The 21897-nt window shown below is 45.6% G+C and overlaps 1 protein-coding gene across 3 annotated transcripts in view; it reads left to right on the forward strand.

Moving 5' to 3' along the window:
* LOC138753934 (ubiquitin-conjugating enzyme E2 D4-like) overlaps positions 1-21142 on the forward strand; it is a 33467-nt gene extending 12325 nt beyond the window's left edge. For 2 of the 3 annotated variants that reach the window (XM_069917530.1, XM_069917528.1), the window contains exons 2-5: positions 16787-16850; positions 20688-20719; positions 20802-20879; positions 20975-21142. In XM_069917530.1, coding sequence (XP_069773631.1) covers positions 16787-16850; positions 20688-20719; positions 20802-20879; positions 20975-21127 — 327 coding nt within the window. In that variant the 3' untranslated portion in view covers positions 21128-21142. Of the gene's footprint in view, positions 1-8933; positions 9084-16786; positions 16851-20687; positions 20720-20801; positions 20880-20974 lie in introns of those variants that run through there. The other variant, XM_069917529.1, reaches the window with a different exon arrangement.
* Positions 21143-21897: the final 755 nt, after the last annotated feature.

The raw sequence follows: 21897 nt of genomic DNA on the forward strand, positions 1-21897 counted from the left end.
GAGGGAGGGTGGGAAAGAAGGAGAGCGGCGTCAGCCCGGGCTGTGGATGGGGCGCGTTGGTACCGGCTGTGAAAAGGTGGGGGGGAGGTGGGGAGCGGCGGAACTGAGTCCCCGGATGGATGAAGGACGTGGGGGAGGGGATGGCCTGGAAGGGAATGACACGCTCGGTGCTCCAGTGTTATCACATCTTAAACCGAACTGGGACTGGATCAGGTTAAAGCCAAAGTGCAGCCCTTCCCATGTTGGTTTGGGGGGTGGGGGAAGGAAAGGGGATGTCAGACTCGGTGCTCCAGTGCTTTTACATTTAAACCGAACTGGGACTGGATCAGGTTAAAGCCAAAGTGCAGCCCTTCCCATGTTGGTTTGGGGGGTGGGGGAAGGAAAGGGGATGTCAGACTCGGTGCTCCAGTGCTTTTACATTTAAACCGAACTGGGACTGGATCAGGTTAAAGCCAAAGTGCAACCCTTTCCCATGTTGGTTTGGGGGGTGGGGGAAGGAAAGGGGATGTCAGACTCGGTGCTCCAGTGCTTTTACATTTCAACCAAACTGGGACTGGATCAGGTTAAAGCCAAAGTGCATGTTGGTGGGGAGGGGATAGGCCAGGGGAAAAGGAATATCACGCTCGGTGCTCCAGTGTTTTTAAATTTAAACTGAACTGGTTCTAGATCAGGTGCTTCTTTATCGGATAAAGACAACCTTTTCCCAGTACATCGGTGGTCTGGGAATCCACTCGTCACTTCTGAAGCCATCCATTCAGCCCAGTGCAGTTGGCCGATGATGCTGTCTTTTGTCCATTTCTCTGCGATCACATAAGTTCATGATCTAATGGAACTGAGCACCTTGTCAATGTTCCATGAGTAGCTTTTGCTCATCAATGTAGTGGGCATATGAATTTTCCAGGTTTCCGCTGATTTCCACATTTTAAAAATCATTTTTCCACGTTTTTGAATGATTTCCGTGTCCAGGAGTTTGGATCGGATTCCCTCATTCTTTTCACTGCTACTTTTGACCAGAAGTGCAGAGGACCTCAGGCACCTGGCAAAGTGTTGGTTGTAACCAGGACCAAGGTGGAATAATGCAGCGAAGTGTTCGTTGTAACTGGGACCAAGGTGGAATAAAGCAGCGAAGTGTTCGTTGTAACCGGGACCAAGGTGGAATAAAGCAGCGAAGTGTTCGTTGTAACCGGGACCAAGGTGGAATAAAGCAGCGGAGTGTTGGTTGTAACCGGGACCAAGGTGGAATAAAGCAGCGGAGTGTTTGTTGTAACCGGGATCAAGGTGGAATAAAGCAGCGAAGTGTTCGTTGTAACCGGGACCAAGGTGGAATAAAGCAGCGGAGTGTTCGTTGTAACCGGGACCAAGGTGGAATAAAGTAGCGGTTTACTGATGTTGTCAGTTATGGAAAACTGTAAAAGGGGCCCTTCAAGACCATCAAACACTCATTCAGTTGTAATGCATGATTGCATTGGAGGATTGTGTTATGGGACAGTTGGTTCGAAAGGGTCATTGGTGTTGATTCTCCAGTATATGGAAATAGTGTTAATGTGGGCAAAAACGTGGGAGATATTCAATAGAACAGGCAGCAACAGCGGAAAGCAAAAGAGTTTGGGGTACTCCTTTAGGGTAAAAAGCAGATTTAGTGAATTTATTCCTTTCACCCCGCAACTTAAAACATGGTTGATTTGAAAGGTATGCTCGGTCTGATGAAAGTTCATCAACCAAATCATTAACTGTTTCTCTCCATCAATACTGTTGACCTGCAAATGCCAATGAAATATTTTTAAAGTGTAGTCACTATTGTAGAATTTTAAGATTAAAAAACATACACGATAGTTTCCCTCATAAGGCTGAATTATGAGCCCTGCTGTTCCATGTTGGTGGATAATTGGAGAGGATGCAGAGATTTGTGTTAAGATTAGAGAATGTTTAACTGTTGAAAATTTGGACATTAGAGTTGATGTCTTTGGGATATAAGAGGCTGAGGAAGACAAGTGTATGCAATTTAAAGAGGACCAACTTGTTTCCGTTAGAGCAGGGGTGGCCATCCTTTTAATTTTTAATTTATCTTTTTGAATACTAACATAGATCCATATGTACTCTGTATTTTTGGATGTGAAATTTAAATGTTAATAAAAATATTGAAAAGGAAAGAATTTAGACATACAGCATGGTAACAGGCCATTTTGAACCACAAGTACATACTGGGGGTGTAGGTGTTAATTGGGTGGTGTAGCAGCGGCTACACTGCTGACTGAACCACAATCAGACAGGTTGAATTCACTGAGCAAAAACTGATTTATTGCAGGCTGCCTGGCTGTTCTTATATTCCCAGCCTGGATCTGGCTGAGAACTGCGCTGGGGGGCCCCGACGTCACCGGGGCATCACGTGGGTCCCCAAGCGCGTGCTTCTGAGCCCTGTGCCGAGATCGGGAGGAAACCCCCAACGGCACTATTTTGGCCGGCTGCTTCACCGTATGCGTGACAGGCGCCAATGTCCTTTTTTGCCGGGCGGCCTCGCTTCTTGGGTTGGGCCACAACTACTGGCTCGGTGGGGTCGAGGTGGACTGGCTTTAACCTGTCCACTGTAAACAGTTCCCTCTTACTATCGATGTCCAGTGTGAAAGTGGATCTTGAACACTGGATGACTTCGTATGGTCTTTGTAGAGGTACTGTGGACAGGCCCCGCCTGGCAAAAATGTACTCTGTGGAGTACAGCTCGCTGGGGTCGTAAGAGGCCCGTGTGCCGTGTCTGGGCGGTGGTGGGGGTGTGAAGGAGTCCAACTGGGCCCGGAGGCAGGGAAATAGACCATGCGGTGAATGCTGGGGTTTGTGAGGTACATTGACGAACTCACCTGGTAGGGCTAGCGGTGCACTGTAGACCAGCTCGGCTGATGATGCCTGTAGGTCTTCTTTGGGTGTCGAGTGGATGCCCAGAAGCACCCAAGGCAGCTCGTCCACCCAGTCAGGGCTGGTGAGGTGGGCCATAAGTGCTGACTTAAGGTGGCGGTGCAATCGCTCGACTAGCCCATTGGCCTGTGGGTAATAGGCCGTGGTGTGATGTAGCTCGATCCCCAGCCTGTAGGCGAGCTGTGCCCAGAACGCAGAGGTGAACTGGGCGCCCCGATCACTGGTTTGGAGGTTCGGGACGCCGAACCAGCAACCCAACCATTCAAAAATGCTCGGGAGCAGGAGTCCGTGGAGGCATCTGGCATTAGGATTGGCTCGGGCCAACGAGTGGTGCGGAACACAACTGAAAAGGTAACGGTTTCCTCGGGAAACGGGCGCTGAACCGTTCCCACACATGTTCAAAATCTTGTATGGGCACTCTGGTGTGCCTGTGTACCTTGGAAAGCTGGCAATAGATGCAGGTTCTGGCCCAGTCCGCAATCTGCTTCCGAAGCCCGTGCCAGATGAAACGTTTTGCCACCATACGGACTGTGGACCTGATGGAAAGGTGGGAAAGGTCATGGATATGGTGGAGGGCTTGCCTGCGCCACTGCTGGGGAACCACTGGTTGCAGGGTGTCCATGAAGACATCGCACAGGACGGTGCCCTCACTGTGAGGAGTCGGGAGGTCCTGGAACCGCAGGCCCGTGATGTCAGTCCTGAAGGCCCACGTCTCCTCGTCGGACTTCTGGTCCCGGGCGAGCTGGTCAAAGTCGAGGCCAGGTATCAGCGCGCAAATGGCCGGTCGTGAGAGTGCGTTGGCAACCACATTGACTTTCCCTGCCTTGTGCCGAATGTCGGTGGTGAACTCCGACACGAAGGAGAGGTGACACTGTTGGTGGGCCGACCAGGGATCTCTTGCCATAGCGAGCGCCTGAGTGAGGGGCTTGTGGTCAGTAAAAATGGTGAAAGGCCTCCCCTCCAAGAAATAGCGGAAATGACAGATCACCAGGTACATGCCCAGCAACTCACACTCGAAAGTGCTATACTTGCGCTCTGGCGGATGAAGAAGTCGGCTAAACAATGCCAGTGGTTTCCACTAACTGTTCACTTGCTGCTCCAGGACGGCGCCGACGGCCGTGGCAGAGGCATTGATGGAGAGCACCATATACAGGTCGGTGCGTGGGTGGACGAGCAGGGTAGCCTTCGCCAGGGCATCTTTCGTGGTTTCGAATGCCCTGCTGGCCTCTGGAGTCCAGGCGAGTGTCTTGTCTTTGGCCGCGATGAGGCGAAGAGTGGCTGCATGCTGCACGCAGTGCCTGGAATGAAGCGATTATAAAAATTTACCATACCCGCAGACTCCTGTAGTGTAGCCCCTTGAGGTTGTCTGGGCGTGGTAACTCCCTGATTGCAATGACTTTCGTAGCGACAGGTGTGGCTCCTTCGGCCGTGATGGTATGGCCCAGGAACTGCATGGATTCTTTTCTGAACTGGCACTTGGCCAGATTGATCATTAGGCCGAAGTCGGCCAATTGGGAGAAGAGGGTGTGCAGGTGAGACTTGCGTTGTGCCCGGTCTCTGCAGGCGACAAGGATGTCGTCCAGGTAAATGAATACGAAAGTCAAATCCCTGCCCAGTGTACCCATAAGGCGTTGGAAGGTCTGGGTGGCTTTCCTGAGCCCAAACGGCATGTGTAGGAACTTGAACAAGCCGAAGGGGGGTGATGATGGCAATTTTGGGTATGTCCTCGGGGTGATACCCTCGCACCAGGTCGACCTTGGAGAATATGGTTGGCCGTAAAGTCCTGGATGTGAGGGATCGGGTAACGGTCAGGTACTGATGCGTCGATAATCTCTGCAGGGGCACCAGCCGCCGGAAGCTTTCGGGACCAGGTAGAGTGGTGAGGTCCAAATGGTCCCCAGTTCCTGCAGATGCGAGAACTCTTCCTCCGCTATCTGGAGCTTGTCCGGCGGGAGCTGGCATGCCTTGGCGTGGACTGGCGGGCCTTGGGTGGGGATGTAATGAAACACCCCGTGGCGTGGTGAGGCAGCGGAGAACTGCGGCTTGAGGAGGAAGGACGGAAACTCATCCAGGATACTCTGAAACTCATCCTTGGGCGTGCTGACCGTGGCCATCTGCGGCTGCTTTGTGCAGGAGGAGTTGAGGTGAATGGATTGGAAGATACAGGCATCTACCAGTCGTCTACCTCGAATGTCAACCAGGAGTCCGTGGGCGAGGAGGAAATTAGACCCAGGATGGCAGTTGGAAAAGACGAAACGGTGAACCTCCATGAGAACTTCTGCTGGCCGATCTGGAAGTGGACAATCTTGCCTCCATACGTCCGGATCTGCGTCATATTGGCTGCACGGAGTGGAGGTCCTCGAGGCCGGTTCCGGGACTCGATGGCTGTGGCTGGGATGACGCTGATCTGGGCCCCGGTGTCGACAAGGAAGCGTCAGTCGCTGACTGAATCCCACAGGTAGAGGAGGATGTATTACCACAGCCATTAACAGCAGCCGTCCTGCCCGTTTCCCTGGAATGAGCAAGGCTGACGACACTTCCAAGCCTTGGCTCCCCAGCACTGGTGGAAGAAGCAGAGGCTTGAAATGAATGACTTGCTTCTGGCTATGCTCTTTGAGGCCCCTGAAGAGGCCGGGTGTTCCACCCCAGTGCTAGAGGAAGGCTTGGCATGGTCATGCCCTTGACGTAACCTGCTGGACTGCGGAGCCCTTCGGGAATCGTTCACGCCATAGCTCCTGAGCCTTTTGAGCAACTTTCTTAGGGTCGACAAAGCTTTCCTGGGACAGTAATGGCCAGATGTTTTCAGGCAGATGGTTGAGGAAGATGTGCTCGAAGAGTGCGCAGTTGGTGTGATTGCCCATGCGTGCGAGCATCTCTTCCATCAACTCGATTGGAGTTCTGTCCCCTAAAGTGTCGAGACGCAGCATCCAAGCGGCATGCTGGTGCCTGGAGAGGCTGAGGGAGCTGGTGAGCACCTGCTTGATGGTCCCATACTTCCACGGGTGTGTGCTGAACGAGGTGCAGCACTCGTTTGATGGTGGCCTGGTCCAGGGTGGCGACCACATGGTAAAACTTGGTCGAATCCGATGAAATCTGGCGGAGGAGAAACTGAGCCTCTGCGTGGCTGAACCAAGTCTCTGGCTCCTAAACCCAGAAGTCAGGAAGCTTGATGGCTATAGCGTTGATCGAAGGGTTGTTCATGTTGGGTTCAAAGACGTTTGAACCTGTCGGGGTGACCAATTGTAGCGGCGGCTACATTGCTAACTGATGGATCGCACAACCAGATGGGTTGAGTTCAGTGAGCAAAAACTGATTTATTGCAGGCTGCCTGGTTGGTCTTATACTCCCAGCCCAGACCTGGCTGAGAACCGCACTGGGTGGCCCCGACGTCACCGGGGCATCACGTGGGACCCCAAGCGCAGGCCGGACGGCACCATTTTGGCTGGCTGCCCCGCCGCGTGCATGACAAGTGGGGCCGGTTCGCCTGCCTAATGGCATACCACCACAGCGGCACAGAATCATGCGCCGAAATAGCCTGTTACCATGCCGTATGTTTAAATTTAAAAGTTGGCACCCCAGCAGAAACCATGCGGCAAACGTTAATTGAAGGATCAAAGAGAAGCTGGGACTTTTTGCACAAAGTGATGAGTCTTCAGACCCTTGTGCCTAAAAGGGTTGTAGAGATAAACTTAACATGTTTTAGATGCAAAGAACTGTCCTGCAGGGTGACAGTTTTGCCAACAATAGACCGATGGTGGTCCTTGTGTCATAAATTTACTAGGATTACACAGAGCAAAGTACCATAAGCATCAATGATAATATTCTGTAGTTGTTGGTCCAGGGATAAATGTTCACTGGGACACCAGGGGGAACTCTTTTGAAACAAGCAAACATGGATAAATATAGGTTAATATGAAAGTGAAACTAAAAGTTAAATGGGTGCTTATAAATTGTCTATCAAAATTATTCAACATTTCAGTTGTCTATCTTTGTGTTTACTTTGGCCTGTTGTCAAATCTAGCATTGTTATGCTCCATTTCAATAATATGGGAAATTTTTTCAGCTTTAAAGATGCCATTTCAGCACTGTTGATAAAATTAGAGGAAAACTGGAATGTTTACCAGATAAATGGATAGTTTAGTTGGAAAAAGTATGAAGATCTTGGATTAAATTTTGGGATAATTGTGATTAAGGGATTTTATTGTAAAATGTACCGAGCATTAAAAAGTAAAGAAGTATTGTGTAGTGGTTAGCATAACGCTGTTACAGTGCCAGTGACCTAGGTTCAAATCCCATTCTGTAAGGAGTTTGTACGTTCTCTCCATGTCTGCTGCGTTTCCTCCGGGCGCTCTTCCTTCCACTGTTCAAAGCCAGGGTTGTCGGTTAATTGGGGTGGCACAGGCTTGTGGGGCAGAAGGTCCTGTTACTGTGCTGTATGCCTAAATTTAATTAAATTAACATTGCAGGAAGTTGTGAAATTAATCCAAGCAGTTAAGTAATTGCTGGGGAAAATCTTGTAAAGAGCAAGATTAAAATTAACATAAAGATTTTAAAAGTTAGAAAAAGACCCAAAGTGATATGTGGGGCAGCAATGAAAGCTGTCGTTCAGTGGATGGGAATGTTCATAAGGAAATAGTGGGGAAAAACTTGACTAATGAGTTCACGTGACAAGAAATCTGCAGATGTTAGGGTCGAGTGCAGAACACAAAAGTGCTGGAGAAAATCAGCAGGTCAAGCAACTCCCATGGAAAGCAAAAGGCAGTTGACGTTTCAGCCCTGAGCCCTTCCATGATCATGATCTGCTGAGTTACTCTAACATTTTGGGGTATTAATCTTTTAAAAAAAAATAGACAGTACAGTATTTCACTATCGTCTACAGAAAGTAGTCCAAAAAACTTGAAGGACGACAGGGGATCATTTCTGCAATAGAACCAACCATGCCATGAGCTTGTTGCAGAGTTTGAAATCAATTACTTTTCCTCAGACAACCAAAGATGGTACTGCCACACTGAGGTGAAAGTTGAGGTGGCTCCCATGAAAAGGGAGGCCAGCTACATTTTCCAGGGTCTAATCATGCAATTTCATTGGACCCTTACCCCTCTCTCCCTGTTTGATTCCACTCTTTCATCTGTTTACTTACACGTACTCAATATTTTTCTCTTCTTAGCTTTTAGCACCCACCCAAATCTTGGTTTCTCCCTCTACCTATCTCTTCGTCTCTTGCATCTTCTGTCCTAACACCTCTGGGCCTCTCCCCCCAGCTTCTTTCCCCTTACATATGTGTGATTTTACCTTATTATCTTAGTTTTGATAAGTTTCTGTAGTCCAGCAATTTTTTCAAGATTCATTTATTGTCATGTCATATTACATGGAATTTGGTTTAGTCTGCTGACAGATTCACCATTGGCAGAAATTGCCTGAAGAGCTTCAAGATAGTCAAAGGGAAGCAGAAGAGAGTCCCCTTCAGAATCCCAAAGTGTCACCTCCATCGCTCCCGCAGCCATAGTAGCCCGAGTTCCAGAACCGAACCCCCAGTTCATGTCCCGGTTTCAATACCCCATGAGCTAGTCTAAGTTGGCAGGATGAATGTTGAGGATGTTTCCTGAACAGGGGGCCTTTTTAACCAGTTTAAGACCGGTTTGGGGAGGAATCATGACTTGGGAGCACGAATGTTTTGAAGTTCTATATGTCAGAGTTACAGGGGAATGGGGGGGGGGGGAGGGGGGGGGAGTGGTGTTGAGTGAGTATGGCAAAGCAGATGCAGAGGGCTTGTGGAACCGGCTTGCACTATTATCTGCTGCAAGATCTACCTGAAATGTTAACTCTATTTCTCTTTCCACAGATCCTGATCGACCTGATGAGTACTTCCAGTACTTTATGATTGATACCTTTTATATATCACAGTGCAGAATGCTTGAGAAGCACTTTGTTTTAAATAGATGATTACAAGATGTAATGATGAGCTGAAAGGGAAGTGAAGGTCCCACTGGTAGGGGTCCCTGTCCACCGGCGGCTTCCGTTCCCTCTGCCGCTGCTCGCACATGCGCTGTTTCCCTCCACCGGCCTCGCGCTGCGCCTGCGCCGCTCTGCGGAGCGCTTGCACGCCTGCGGGCGGCGGGGTGGAGTGGAGTGTTCGGTCGCGCCGGCGGGGGATGGCGCTGAGGCGGATCCAAAAGGTAAGTGAGGCTGGAGGAAGGGAGGGGAGGGCTGGCCCCAGGTTAGGTCCCACCCGCCCGAGGCATTGGATGGTGGGCTGGTTCCGAGCAAAGAATGGGGCCGAGGGCCCGGGCCTGAATCGCCCGGAGCAGCGGCCTGAGCCCGGGCAGCCCTCAAATGGCCCGCTGCCTCTGGATCCTGCTTGCTCTTCCTTTCCTCCCGTACCCCTAGCCCCCAGTGTCCTTTTTATTTCCACCGCCCCCTTCCTCTCCTCCCGTCCCCACCCCAAGGGACGTTTCAGCTTTCGGCCCATTAGTTTGTCTAATACTTTCACTCTCTTGCAAGTGTTTCAAATAATTCTTCACTGTGGTTTGATTTACTCATTCTACTGTGAAAACTTAAAATGGTTTTAATACATCTGCCACTACCTCGCTATTAATTCCTTAGCTTGAAAGGGACAATCATGGATTATTTTATATCAATGCAAAGCAACCTCAATGCTTTTTCCATCTCTTAGTTATTATTCGTAATTATTTTCCTCTTTATATTTATAATCTTTGAAATTTCTAAAATCTTCTGCCTTCAGTACTATTCATGCAACTTTATAATAAGCTTTTTATTTAAATATTTTCATCAGAAGGGTAGAAATATTCAATTTATTGATTGTCAGGTAGCATTAGCACAATGTAATTACAGCACCAGCGGCCTAGGTTTGAATCCCCTACGGTACATCCACCCCATGACCTGCGTGGGTTTCCTCCAGGTGTTCCGCTTTCCTCCCACCCTCCAAAAACAGATGGGGTTTGTAGGTTGATTGGCTTATTTGGGCAGCAAAGGCCTGTTACTGTGCTATATCTCTCAAACTAATAACTAAAAGCATGGAATTTGGATATGGCATAGAGGCACCCAACCCAGTTAATATGAGGAAATAAAGAATTGATATTGCCAATAATATTCAGAAGATAGGCAAGCATTTGTATCCTTTCTCGCAATTACTTTGATCAAGCTGGCTATCATCTTGAACTGAGTAATGAACTCGAGATCCATGAGTTTGTTGGTCTTAGGTTTGTTGTATTGAACCAGCCCAAGGCCATTTATACTGTAATTGCCCTTTTTGTTTTGATGCACTTGCTGCTCTGTGTCCAAGTGCACAGTGTAACTTGAGAGGTCTGTGTTTGTGAATCCAGAGTCTGAAATTTGTCACTCCCCCCCCACCCCCCCCCCCCTCCCCTCTTCTAATTCACATCCCTCTTGTGTTTAATTAAGTCTGGCTGTCCAAAACTTAGTGTATTACTGTCAATCTCTTGTCTTTTAGCCTTAGGATAATTCTTAAGATGAGAAGCCTACAGGCAACATGCTATAAAAACCAACAAGTCAGGCTGCTGACAGTTCTCTGAATTTGGACATGTAGACTGTGAAGTTTGCAAGCTGGAGTTCTAAAGTAAAGGCCCTCTTGCATGTTGAAATTCAGAAAACTGTCCACAGGCAAACAGCAGTCTGACTTCTTTTTACCACTTCTCATCTTACAGACAACATGCCTTGGCCACAATCCTTGGGTAAGTTTTACCTTAATCTCAGGACTATATGCCAGAGGTAATGGCACTATGGAATGCAAGCAAGAAGGAGTAGGCTTTTCAATATTGACCTCAGATCCTATGGAGTTAGCAGTTCAAACACAGGCATTAGCAGATGAATGTTTGTAAGAACCACTGAGATTTAAAAAGTCACAAAATGTTTTTTAGTGGGAGATTTTAATGATCATCAACAGGAATTGCTCAGTCCAGATATGAATTTTGGCCTTGTGTGTTCAAATGTAACGACTCGCCAAGGCAAATAGCGCCTTTGGAAGACTACACAAAAGAGTCTGGAAAAACAACCAACTGAAAAACCTCACAAAGATTAGCGTATACAGAGCCGTTGTCATACCCACACTCTGGTTCGGCTCCGAATCATGGGTCCTCTACCAGCATCACCTACGACTCCTAGAACGCTTCCACCAGCGTTGTCTCCGCTCCATCCTCAACATTCATTGGAGCGACTTCATCTCCAACATCGAAGTACTCGAGATGGCAGAGGCCGACAGCATCGAATCCACGCTGCTGAAGATCAAACTGCGCTGGGTGGGTCACGTCTCCAGAATGGAGGACCATCGCCTTCCCAAGATCGTGTTATATGGCGAGCTCTCCACTGGCCACCGAGACAGAGGTGCACCAAAGAAGAGGTACAAGGACTGCCTAAAGAAATTTCTTGGTGGCTGCCCCATTGACCACCGCCAGTGGGCTGATAACGCCTCCAACCGTGCATCTTGGCGCCTCACAGTTCGGCGGGCAGCAACCTCCTTTGAAGAAGACCGCAGAGCCCACCTCACTGACAAAAGATAAAGGAGGAAAAACCCAACACCCAACCCCAACCAATCAATTTTCCCTTGCAACCGCTGCAACCGTGTCTGCCTGTCCCGCATCGGACTTGTCAGCCACAAACGAGCCTGCAGCTGACGTGGACATTACCCCTCCATAAATCTTCGTCCACGAAGCCAAGCCAAAGAAAAGAAAAGGCGTGACTCTACATTACTCTCATCTATATGGAACATTATAAGCCCTTCGACTCCCAATGCTGTGTTGACCTCTAAATCTACCCAAAAGAAAACTAAACCATCCTTACCTCATAACCCTTTTTTTCTTTTGTCTACGTGGCTGTCTAAAAGTCTCTTAAATGCCCCTTTGTTACCAGTCTGCACTATCACCCCTGTCAATGCATTCTAGGCACCCACAATTCTGTAATAAAACTTACCCATGATGTCTGCTGTAAATGTTTTTCCCTTCACTTTGTACAGATGTTCTCTGTTGTTGGCTACTTCCACCCTTGGAAAAAGGTGCTGGCTGTCCACCTTATCTATGTCTCTCAGAATCTTGTAGACCTCTATTAAGTCATCTCTCATCCTCCTTCGCTCCAAGGAGAAAAGCCATGGTTTTGCTAACCTTGCTTCATAAAACATATTTTCCAATCCAGGTAAATAATCTCTGACCTTCTCCATAGTTTCCACATCCTTCCTTTAATGAGGTGAGCAGAATTGAACACAATGTTCTAAATGGGGTCTCACTAGAGATTTATAGACGACCTCACAATTCTTGAGCTCAGTCCCCCAATTAATGAATTCCAACATCTCATAGACCGCCTTAACTTCCATCTCACCCTGCATGGCAAATTGGATCTGGATCTCAAGGTTCCACTGTTCTTCCACATTGTTAAATATCTGACCATTTGAGTATTACTAGCAGTTGGACAGTCCAATATTGGGTATTTCCACAAAGTACTGTGGCTGGTTTTATTAGCAGAATTTCATTCCAATAATACCCATGATTCCATCACAACCAAGATGGGAGATTCTAATTGACCTTCAGTGCCATATATGGATGCCAGCTTGAAGCTATCATGTGCCAGAGAACAAACCAATAAGCAGTAGATTGCTATGTGATCTCCCAATGAATAGATCAGATCATAAGTCTGCAATTAAACATATCTTTGTGCCACTAAGTCATGTGTCTTGTTAATTATTATTTCACAGGTTGTAGGTTAATTGGGCAGCATGGGCTCTTGGGTTGGAAGAGCCTGTTACCACATTGTATGTCTTTAAAAAAAAAATCCAATTTTTAAATTTTCATGTTACTGTATTTCCCTGTTTTGATCCTATTTGCTGCTACCTTCTATCGCTTGTGTGCTGTCCCTTTCACTCTATCATTTCTCATTTTACTACATTGCACCATTACCTTAATCCCCTTCTCCCCCCTCCCCCCCCCCCCCCCCCACCTGCCCGCCCCACCTTGTTTGATTTGTGCAGCCCAAATCCATCTTGAGGATTGTTTCATCTTTCCTTGTTATTGGTAATAATGGCACACAGTTGAAAACCCTTTTCCCTCTGAGCCACACTTTCACCTCTGCTCTGTTTTATTCTGTTAACAGTTTGTAAGTGACAGTAGTAGCAATCCAAAAGCTTCTCCCCCTGTCAGAATTACATTTTTTAGCTAACATGCCAATGGATCCTAACAGCTAGATCTTTCCTAGTCCCTTCTCCAGCAATACAGCCTTTCAGGATTTGAGCTTGCAACTGCAGAGACCAGAAAGTATATTGTACTCTCGCCACACTTACCTTTTCCTCCCACACTCTGAATTGTCTTTTGCACATCGTGCCATGGTCAAACACCTGTGAACCAAAAGTCCTCTTGCTGCACTTGAGACATGAGAAACTGCAGATGCTGTAATCTAGAACAAAAGGAGAACTGGATGAACTTGATACTGAAACAAGGTCCCAATCTGAAACAGTAATCTTCCTTCTGCCACCACACATCCTTTCTGACCTGCCGAGTTCCTTCAGCATTGTTTTTTACTTGTGCTTCAGTGATTCCCTGCAGTTGCTTAGATTCTCCGTGATTTCCTGCATTAATCAATTAACTAGCTCCAAAGCAATTAACTTTTCTATTTATTTTAAATCTTGTTAATGCCTGTACTACTATCTTGCTGTTGATTTACCTTACATTTTCCGCAGAAAGTGATGAACCATCTCTGTATAGAAGACAAAATAACACCTTCTTCCTATAATATGTCTCGAGACAAAACAAATTCCTGAATTTTGCAGTGTTCGTGTTGCAGATGTGTGACATTCTCTACCCTTGGTGCTATGGTTGCCCAGTGTTGTGTGCCTTCAACCTACTGAGGTTATGATGTTGAATGGCCTGGAAGGGTTAAAGGGATGATGTAGCATCCTTGTGCTCAAAACCTGAAGATTCTGCTGTTTGAGCTCTTGTGTTCCACAGGAATAGATGGAGGTACTGCAATCCTACCTGTGACGTTGAGTATAGGATGAGACAGGAAGGCAGAGTATGACAAATATCACCTTGAAAATGCAAAGGAGAATTGGATTAAATATGAACAAGCAATTGAAGAATAGACTGAGAGCCAACATGGAAGGAAATCTAAATGTGGAAATCTAGATCTTGAATAGCGACGTGGCATGGTTAGCACCACAGTGCCAGCAATTGAGGTTCAAATCTGGTGCTGCCTGTGAGGAGTTTGTACATTCTCCCCATGTCTGCATGGATTTCCTCCAGGTGCTCTGGTTTTGTCCACCCTTCAAAACATACTGGAGGTTGTTGGTCAATGGGTATAATTGGGCACCATGGGCCGAAAGGGCTTGTTACCGTGCTGTATGTTTAAATTTTTTAAAAATGTGAGTTTAATCCCATCATGGCAGCTGAATTTGATGATTGAATGGACTCTGAAAGACTGCTTAGGAGAGCACTTACAAATATTTCAATTGTTCGTAAGATGCATGATCTTCTGGCTTTAAGAGTGAAAAAAGCTGCAAGTTGTCACCAAGTTCTTTTAGGAAAGGAAATGTGTCCACTTTAATTTGCTTTACATATGACTTCAGACCAATGAAAATGTGTTTGACTTCAAACTGTCATCTGAACTGGCCCAACAAGCCATTTCAGTTGCTTCAAATCACCATAGAAACACTGAATAACAGCAGATCACAGATTAGTGATTCAAGGAAGTGCTCCACCCAACCTCAGAAGCAAGAGATAGTGGTTTCAGGTGAACTGTAAATGCTGAATTTGCTCCTTCATCAAATGTGAGTTAAATAAAAGAAAAGGCTGGAGTATTTCTTGGACCAATAAAGAAATTGCTGTTAATATTTTGAAATTGTAGAAGAGTTTTGGGGGGTGGGGAGAGAAATAGGGTCCATAACCGGAGAATGGCAAAGCAACAAGGAATCATATAGGCTGTGATTAAGATCTAAAGTGCATTGCCTAATAGGGTGATGGTTACAGATCTGGTAGTAGCCCTGAAATAGTAACATTATAAATAGTTGGAGAAGGAAATTGCAGGGAATTTTGGTTAAGACTGACACTCGTGTTCTGTTTGACAGGGTCGATGCAGACTGCAGTTGTAATATGAGAGGTATCTAATTAAAAGCTGAAAAGTCTTGTGGGGGGGGGGGGTGGGGGGGGTAGCCTTCCAGCTGTTTCCAGATGAAATTCACATGGATCTGCATCACTATATTGAAGTGTCAACCTTCAGCACATGTCTATGTTCCATTAAGGAGTTGGTTCGTTCTCCCTGTGTCTGTGTGGGTTTCCTCCCACCCCTTCAAAACACATGGGGACTGTAGATCAATTGGGTGTAATAAGGCAGCATGACCTCATGGGTTGAAGAGGTCTGTTACTGTGCTGTATATTCTACATTTTAAAAGTTAAAGTTGTAAGGGAAGGGAAAATGAGATATGAATCTGTGCAAAGATAGCTGTTTCTGAAAGATTCACCAACTTCCTCAAAGTACGCCTTTTAACTAAATGGCATCGTGAAGAAAAATGTTCAAGGAGAGGTCTGTAGATTGTTTAGGAACCATATTATTGTGCAAAGTACTGTAGCCTGAAGTAAAATACAAATTGCTAACTATACAGATCAGACACAAGGTGGAAGTTTGGAGAGATTGTTGAAGAAAGGGTGATAGTGCAGTGTGAGGTGGATTAGTGAATAGTCAAAATTGGATCTGGAGGTGCACTAAATAGAATAATGGTCAGGTAACCAAACGAAAAATGCTTTGTGGGAATGCAAATGTTGATGATCTGAAAACAAGGTCAAGTCTTGAACCATCGAGGCAAATGTATTGTTTGTTGTGATTCTGTTGAACTTTGTTGAAGTGCATAGGAGGTTAAAATCTGAGGTCAATGGGGAGTTGAAATTAAAGAGATGAGCGACGGAAGCTTGTGGTTTTGTCTGCGGGCTGATTAGAGGTCGTCTGTTGAGTAATTACAAATCTGGATTTGGTGATTCTATTGTGGAGGAAGAAACCACATTGTGAGCAGCAAACATCAATTGGTGAAAAAAAAGTTAATCACTTCTTCGCCTTGAAGATGGCCAGATGAGCAAGGAGGGCAGAGTGGCGTGTGTCAGTGTTTGGGAAGATGTGGGAGAACATCCAAGTAGCATGCCTGCAGGTGTGAAGGAAGGTGTGGTAATGGTGGCGATGGAAGAGCGAGTGAGAATCCTGAAAGAAATGGTTCCATGGATGACATACATTTTCTTTGATAATCAGTAATTAAAGTTTTAGCTCATAATTATTCTGATCATACTTGCTGCTCTATTTGTTAGCCTCTTTGACCTGCATAATCACTCCTGTTTTCATTGGATTTTTCTCTTTCCAGCCTACCACAGACCTCTTCTCCAGCCCCTTGTTCTGTATTGTAACATTTGATTTACTTCCTACTTTTCCCAGTTCTAATCAAAAGTCATCAATCTGAAATATTGACTGCTTTTCCACAGATGTTGCCTGGCCTAATAAGTATTCACAGTAATATGGAGCTATGTTAGCCAGATGAATTGAAAGACCAGTATTGGGGTTGGGAGGGGTATGATTGGGAAGTAACATTAATTGAATTACTCATTATTCAAAGTGCCAGTGCACACATGATGGATGGGATAATTCAGACAAAAATGCTTTCATCCTAGGATACAGTGATACAGGATACTGTCTAATTCTGTGGGTTTAGAGTTGAAATTGTAGGGATACTGTCTATTTTGTGTCAAGACTTGGTAGTCCATACATAAACTTTGTAACTTCTCAGTTGCCTTTCTTAAGTATTCACCATAAAAATATGGCTGAACTGTTGAAAGTTTCATACAATTGCAGTCATTGTTTTCCTTTATTTTACATTGTTCATCAGGAATACCAGGACTTGGAGCGTGATCCTCCAGCACTGTGTTCAGCAGGTCCAGTAGGAGATGATTGTAAGTGGTCAAAATATGGAACATGTTTCTAAGATGCTTTTAATCTTGAGCAACATTTTTATTTGAGTATGACAATGAGAATTTACTTGATGATGCTTGTATTTGAATGGTGACGTTCGTTGAATGGTGTAACAACAACAACCTTGCGCTTAATCTCATCAAAACCAAGGAGATGATTGTAGACTTCAGGAGGAAGTGAGGGGAACACAACCCAGCCCTCACTAAGTTTTTGGGTGACATTTCTGAGGATCTGTCTTGGAGCCTCCATGTTGATACAATCACAAAGAAGGCTCACCAGCGGCTGTACTTTATGAAGCGATTTGTTATCTCATCGAAGACTCTCGTAAACTTCTGCAGGTGGACCGTGCAGAGCATTCTAGCCAGTTGCACCACTGCCTGTTAAGGAAGCACCAACTCTCAGGACAAGAATAAACTCCAGAGAGTTGTTAACTCGGCTGATGACACCACAGGCACCAGACTTCACTCCATCGAAGACATCTAGATCGGGCGGTGGTTTAAAAAGGCAGCCTCTATCCTCAAAGACCCTCACCACCCAGGCCATGCCCTCTTCACTCTGTTACCCTTGGAGGAAAAGGTACCGGAGCCTAAAGATGAGCACCCAGCGGCTCAAGGACGGCTTTTTCCCCTCTGCCATCAGATTCCTGAATGATCAACAAACGAAAAACTGCCTGACTTTTCGAGGACTATTTCTGTTCCGATTTTATTTTTATAGTAATGTCGTAAGATGGTTATAATGTGAATGCACTATTGACGCTGCTGCAAAACACTGAATTTCATGACTTGTTCATGACGATAAACCCCAATTCTGATTTGTGACATGCCAATAATATAACAAAATGTCCCAAGGTGCATGTTAGAGATTTCTTCCCCTTTCTCCACAGAGAATTTGAAGACATTTTAATGGAGGTTTCCAACTAAAGGTTAGATAATAAATGGTTGGGATGGTCGGTCAGAATCAAGGTGATTCTGGTGAGATATAAAAGTTTCACTTGGAATAATCAGAATAATTTTCAATGTAATATGCGGTGGTGATTGATTAAAAACATCACAAAGTTAATGTAGCAACTAGAATGCAGTTTTCAGCAAGTTGGCCTTCATTTTTGTGCACTTGCCTTTTTCCCTTTGCTCTAGTTGTTGGCCTTTCCATTTTGTTTCTATGTATTTTCTTGCTATTTTACCCATCTCTAATCTCCTTACTGCCTTGGAGTTGATGCAGTGCGTTCACTATTTTTGTTTCTGGGATGACTGTACTGTAAAGAAATTACTGTAATAGTCAATCCTGTGTAACAGCGTTCCCTCTAAGCTGTGCACGCACACAAAGGAAATCTGCTTTGTTTGAGTGCGTGCGCACAGGATGCTTGTGGACGTGTGACTAGCTTAGAGGGAACTCTGCTGTGTAATAGTCAACCCCATCCCTTTCTTTTGGTCCAAAAAGCAAGCATTTTCCATGTATCCTGTGTAAAAGTGCAATCCCATCCCACCCCCCCCCCCCATTTTTGGCCCAGTCTGCCCACCATCTGCCTGTCCGAGCTCCCGATGCCCCAACAGTAGATCCTTGCCCAGCCACCCGCCCACTGGAGCTCCCGACACCCCGGCCACAGACTTTCTCCTAGGCCCTGGCCACTTGCTCATCCAAAGCTCCTGCGCGGACTTGTCACTCGGAGGTGTCCCTTCAAGCTCCCACTGCCTTGAACAAAGCAGGTACTTACCACAATCAAAAACGTGACCCTTGTAAAAGTTAAACCCCACACCTGGAATTTGACCCAAAAAACTGGTCCAAAAAACTCATCTATAACATCAGTATGTACGGTAGTTTGAGTTCAGAAAAAGTTGAGGTGTTTTCATTTACAATGTGCGCAATTCTTCGAAGGTCGCGTAGACTGTATACCAGTAGGTAGGTCCCCAGGCTAGAAAGTCCAGAAACTCAAGCAAGATCTCCAAGTAAGAGCCAGATTCGAGGGCTGAGAAGAAGCATTGCTGAAGAGCCTGTGAACTTTGTAATGCTGTTCTCAGGGCAGTGAAGTTCGCGAGCTGGCAGAGTCTGCAAGCATCGAGTCCACGCTGCTGAAGACCCAACTGCGCTGGCTGGGTCATGTCTCCAGAATGGAGGACCATCGCCTTCCCAAGATCGTGTTATATGGCGAGCTCTCCACTGGCCACCGAGACAGAGGTGCACCAAAGAAGAGGTACAAGGACTGCTTAAAGAAATCTCTTGGTGCCTGCCACATTGACCACCGCCAGTGGGCTGATAACGCCTCCAACCGTGCATCTTGGTGCCTCACAGTTTGGCGGGCAGCAACCTCCTTTGAAGAAGACCGCTGAGCCCACCTCACTGACAAAAGACAAAGGAGGAAAAACCCAACAACCAACCAATTTTCCCTTGCAACTGCTGTAACCGTGCCTGCCTGTCCCACATCGGACTTGTCAGTCACCAACGAGTCTGCAGCAGATGTGGACATACCCCTCCATAAATCTTCATCCGCGAAGGCAAGCCAAAGAAAGAAGATTGCTCAATCATTGAGATTTTTATATCCTGAGGAAAGGATTAGTCATGCAAATGAGTTGAGTTACAGCTTTATCATGATCGTATGAAATTACTCTAGGGGTGGAGTGAACTGGTCTTTGCTTTTTTAGTGTTCCTCTCTCTGGTCAATTCAGATTTGAGGTAAATAAAATGAAGTTAAAGTAAATTTGGTGTGTAAGGAATGTGGTTTGAATGCAAGGGAGCTTACAGGTTGCAATGGAAATAATGAAAGCCAGTAAACAAAGTACAGCCTCTGCAGAGATTTCTTATATACAGTAAAACCCATGGTATCTGGAATTTAAACATCTGGCAACTGGCAAAAAAAAAAGTGGAAATTAAAATAAATAAGAATAAAATAATAGGTAAAAACTCAAGTTTAAAATTATAAAAGTAAATATTCTCTGAAGTAACACATAAACCTTTGGTGAAGATGGGAACAAATATTCAGCCAGCGGAGTTTCTTGGTTGGTCTTTGCTCGTAGCAGCTCTTTGAATAAAGCTGTGTGAAACAGCAATGGCGTTGCCCAGGATGAAGGGCTGGTTGATGCTGCTCGCCGTTGGGGTGACTCTCTTAAAGCGTCTCCTTATCCCTGCTGAGTAAAAGTCACCCCGATCAGAGGCTTTATCTGTAAACTTGGGGGTGGCTCGGTGGAGGGGGAGGAACCTGCAGATGGAGTGACGGTTAAATATTTTCAAAGAATGTGAATGAAAATAAAGTAAAAATGCTTTAAGATTTATGTATTCATGCAAGTGGTTTATTCAGTGTAAGTACAGTATTGTATTTTTTAAAATCTTTTGAGCTGTTTATTCTTAATGCAGGTGTATTAGTTAAAGCATTGTAAGGATAAGTCTCAAGCAACCAGAAAATGCACTTATCCAGCATCTCCCAATCCCCATAGGTACCGGCTACCAGGGACTTTACTGTATTTGTGTTTTGGTTCTGACTTCTGAACATTTATCACATTCACTTACATGATAGTTACCTGGAAGTTCATACTGACATTGAAGTACAACACTGATATTCTGGTGGGAGCACAGTTGTCACTGCTGAGATAAAGGATTGATCAGTACAGCCTTATTTTATGACATTGGAATACAATGGTGGGTACTGTTCTGTCCTGTAATTTTGTTATGGTGGATACAGAACAATATTGTGCTGTATAGAGTCTTCAGTGGAAGTATGTTCTGTAGAAAGCAAAGCTGTGGTGATGTGGAAAATAAGAAATGGAAAACAGGAATGCAGAAAATAATAAACTTTGAGAAAAATAATTGACACGGTCTTTCTTTCGCAGATTTTCATTGGCAAGCTACTATCATGGGGCCAGTAAGTATCGTCTCTTTGCACAGTTCCTTTCGCTGTCGCTGCTGATGTTATTGCTGAATTTTTTTGTGCTCCTTTATTGTAGAGTGACAGTCCTTACCAAGGGGGTGTCTTCTTTCTGAATATCCACTTCCCTTCAGATTATCCTTTCAAACCACCCAAGGTAAAAAGCCAAAGCATGAAGCTGGTTGTTCTCATTGTGTTCTGCAGAGAGAGAGAGAGAGAGAGAGTAATAGTCGCTGTCCTTGTCTTTCACAGGTTTCATTTACAACCAAAATCTATCATCCAAACATTAACAGTAATGGAAGCATTTGCCTCGATATTCTCCGTTCACAGTGGTCTCCAGCTTTAACACTATCAAAAGGTATGGGAAGCATTTGTACATGCTCTTGTGGTTATAGTTCAAGTTGAAGTTGGTAGACTTGGCTTTTGGTTTCGTCCTCTGTGGCTGATCCTGGCCAGGGCTAGGTTTGAGAAGGACATGGTAATCCTAGAATATTCAAATGACTTGTTCTTAGATGCTAATTAGTGGGCCGGTGGGTGTACAATGGCATGAAGTTTGCTGTCTGTGCCCTCCATAATCACCTAAGTTACACAAAGGCCCCTTGACAAGTGTCCATAAGCAAATTTAACTGTCAGAAACCAGATAATCTCCCCCAAAACCAGGATTAAAAACCCTTTGCCTGCAATAGTTGTCTCTCAGTACTGCATTGGGCTGTTTGTTTTCTATAGCTATCCACATCGTATCACTCTGCACACACTTCCAATAACTTTATTTCATCTATCTTTTATGCTTGCCCTGACATTTACCCATAATTAAACTTTCTGGAATGGTCCCGGAGGACTGGAAAATCACAAATGTCACCCTACTATTCAAGAAGGTAGGGATGCAGCAGAAAGGAAATTATGGACTGGTTAGCGTGATGTCAGTGGTTGGGAAGATGTTGAAGTCAATTGTAATGGGTGAGGTTGCAGAGTACTTGGAGACACATGAGAGGATAGGCCAAAGAAAACCAGCGTGGCTTCCTTAAGGGAAAATACTGCTCAACAAACCTATTGAAATTCTTTGAGGAAGTGACCAGCTGGCTGGATAAATGCAATGCAGTGAATGTTGTGTGTTTGAATTTTCAGAAGGAATTTGACAAGGTGCCGTATGAGGTGACTTAAGGTATAACGGGAAA

Source organism: Narcine bancroftii, chromosome 2, assembly GCF_036971445.1.
Source record: "Narcine bancroftii isolate sNarBan1 chromosome 2, sNarBan1.hap1, whole genome shotgun sequence".
NCBI lineage: Eukaryota > Metazoa > Chordata > Chondrichthyes > Torpediniformes > Narcinidae > Narcine > Narcine bancroftii.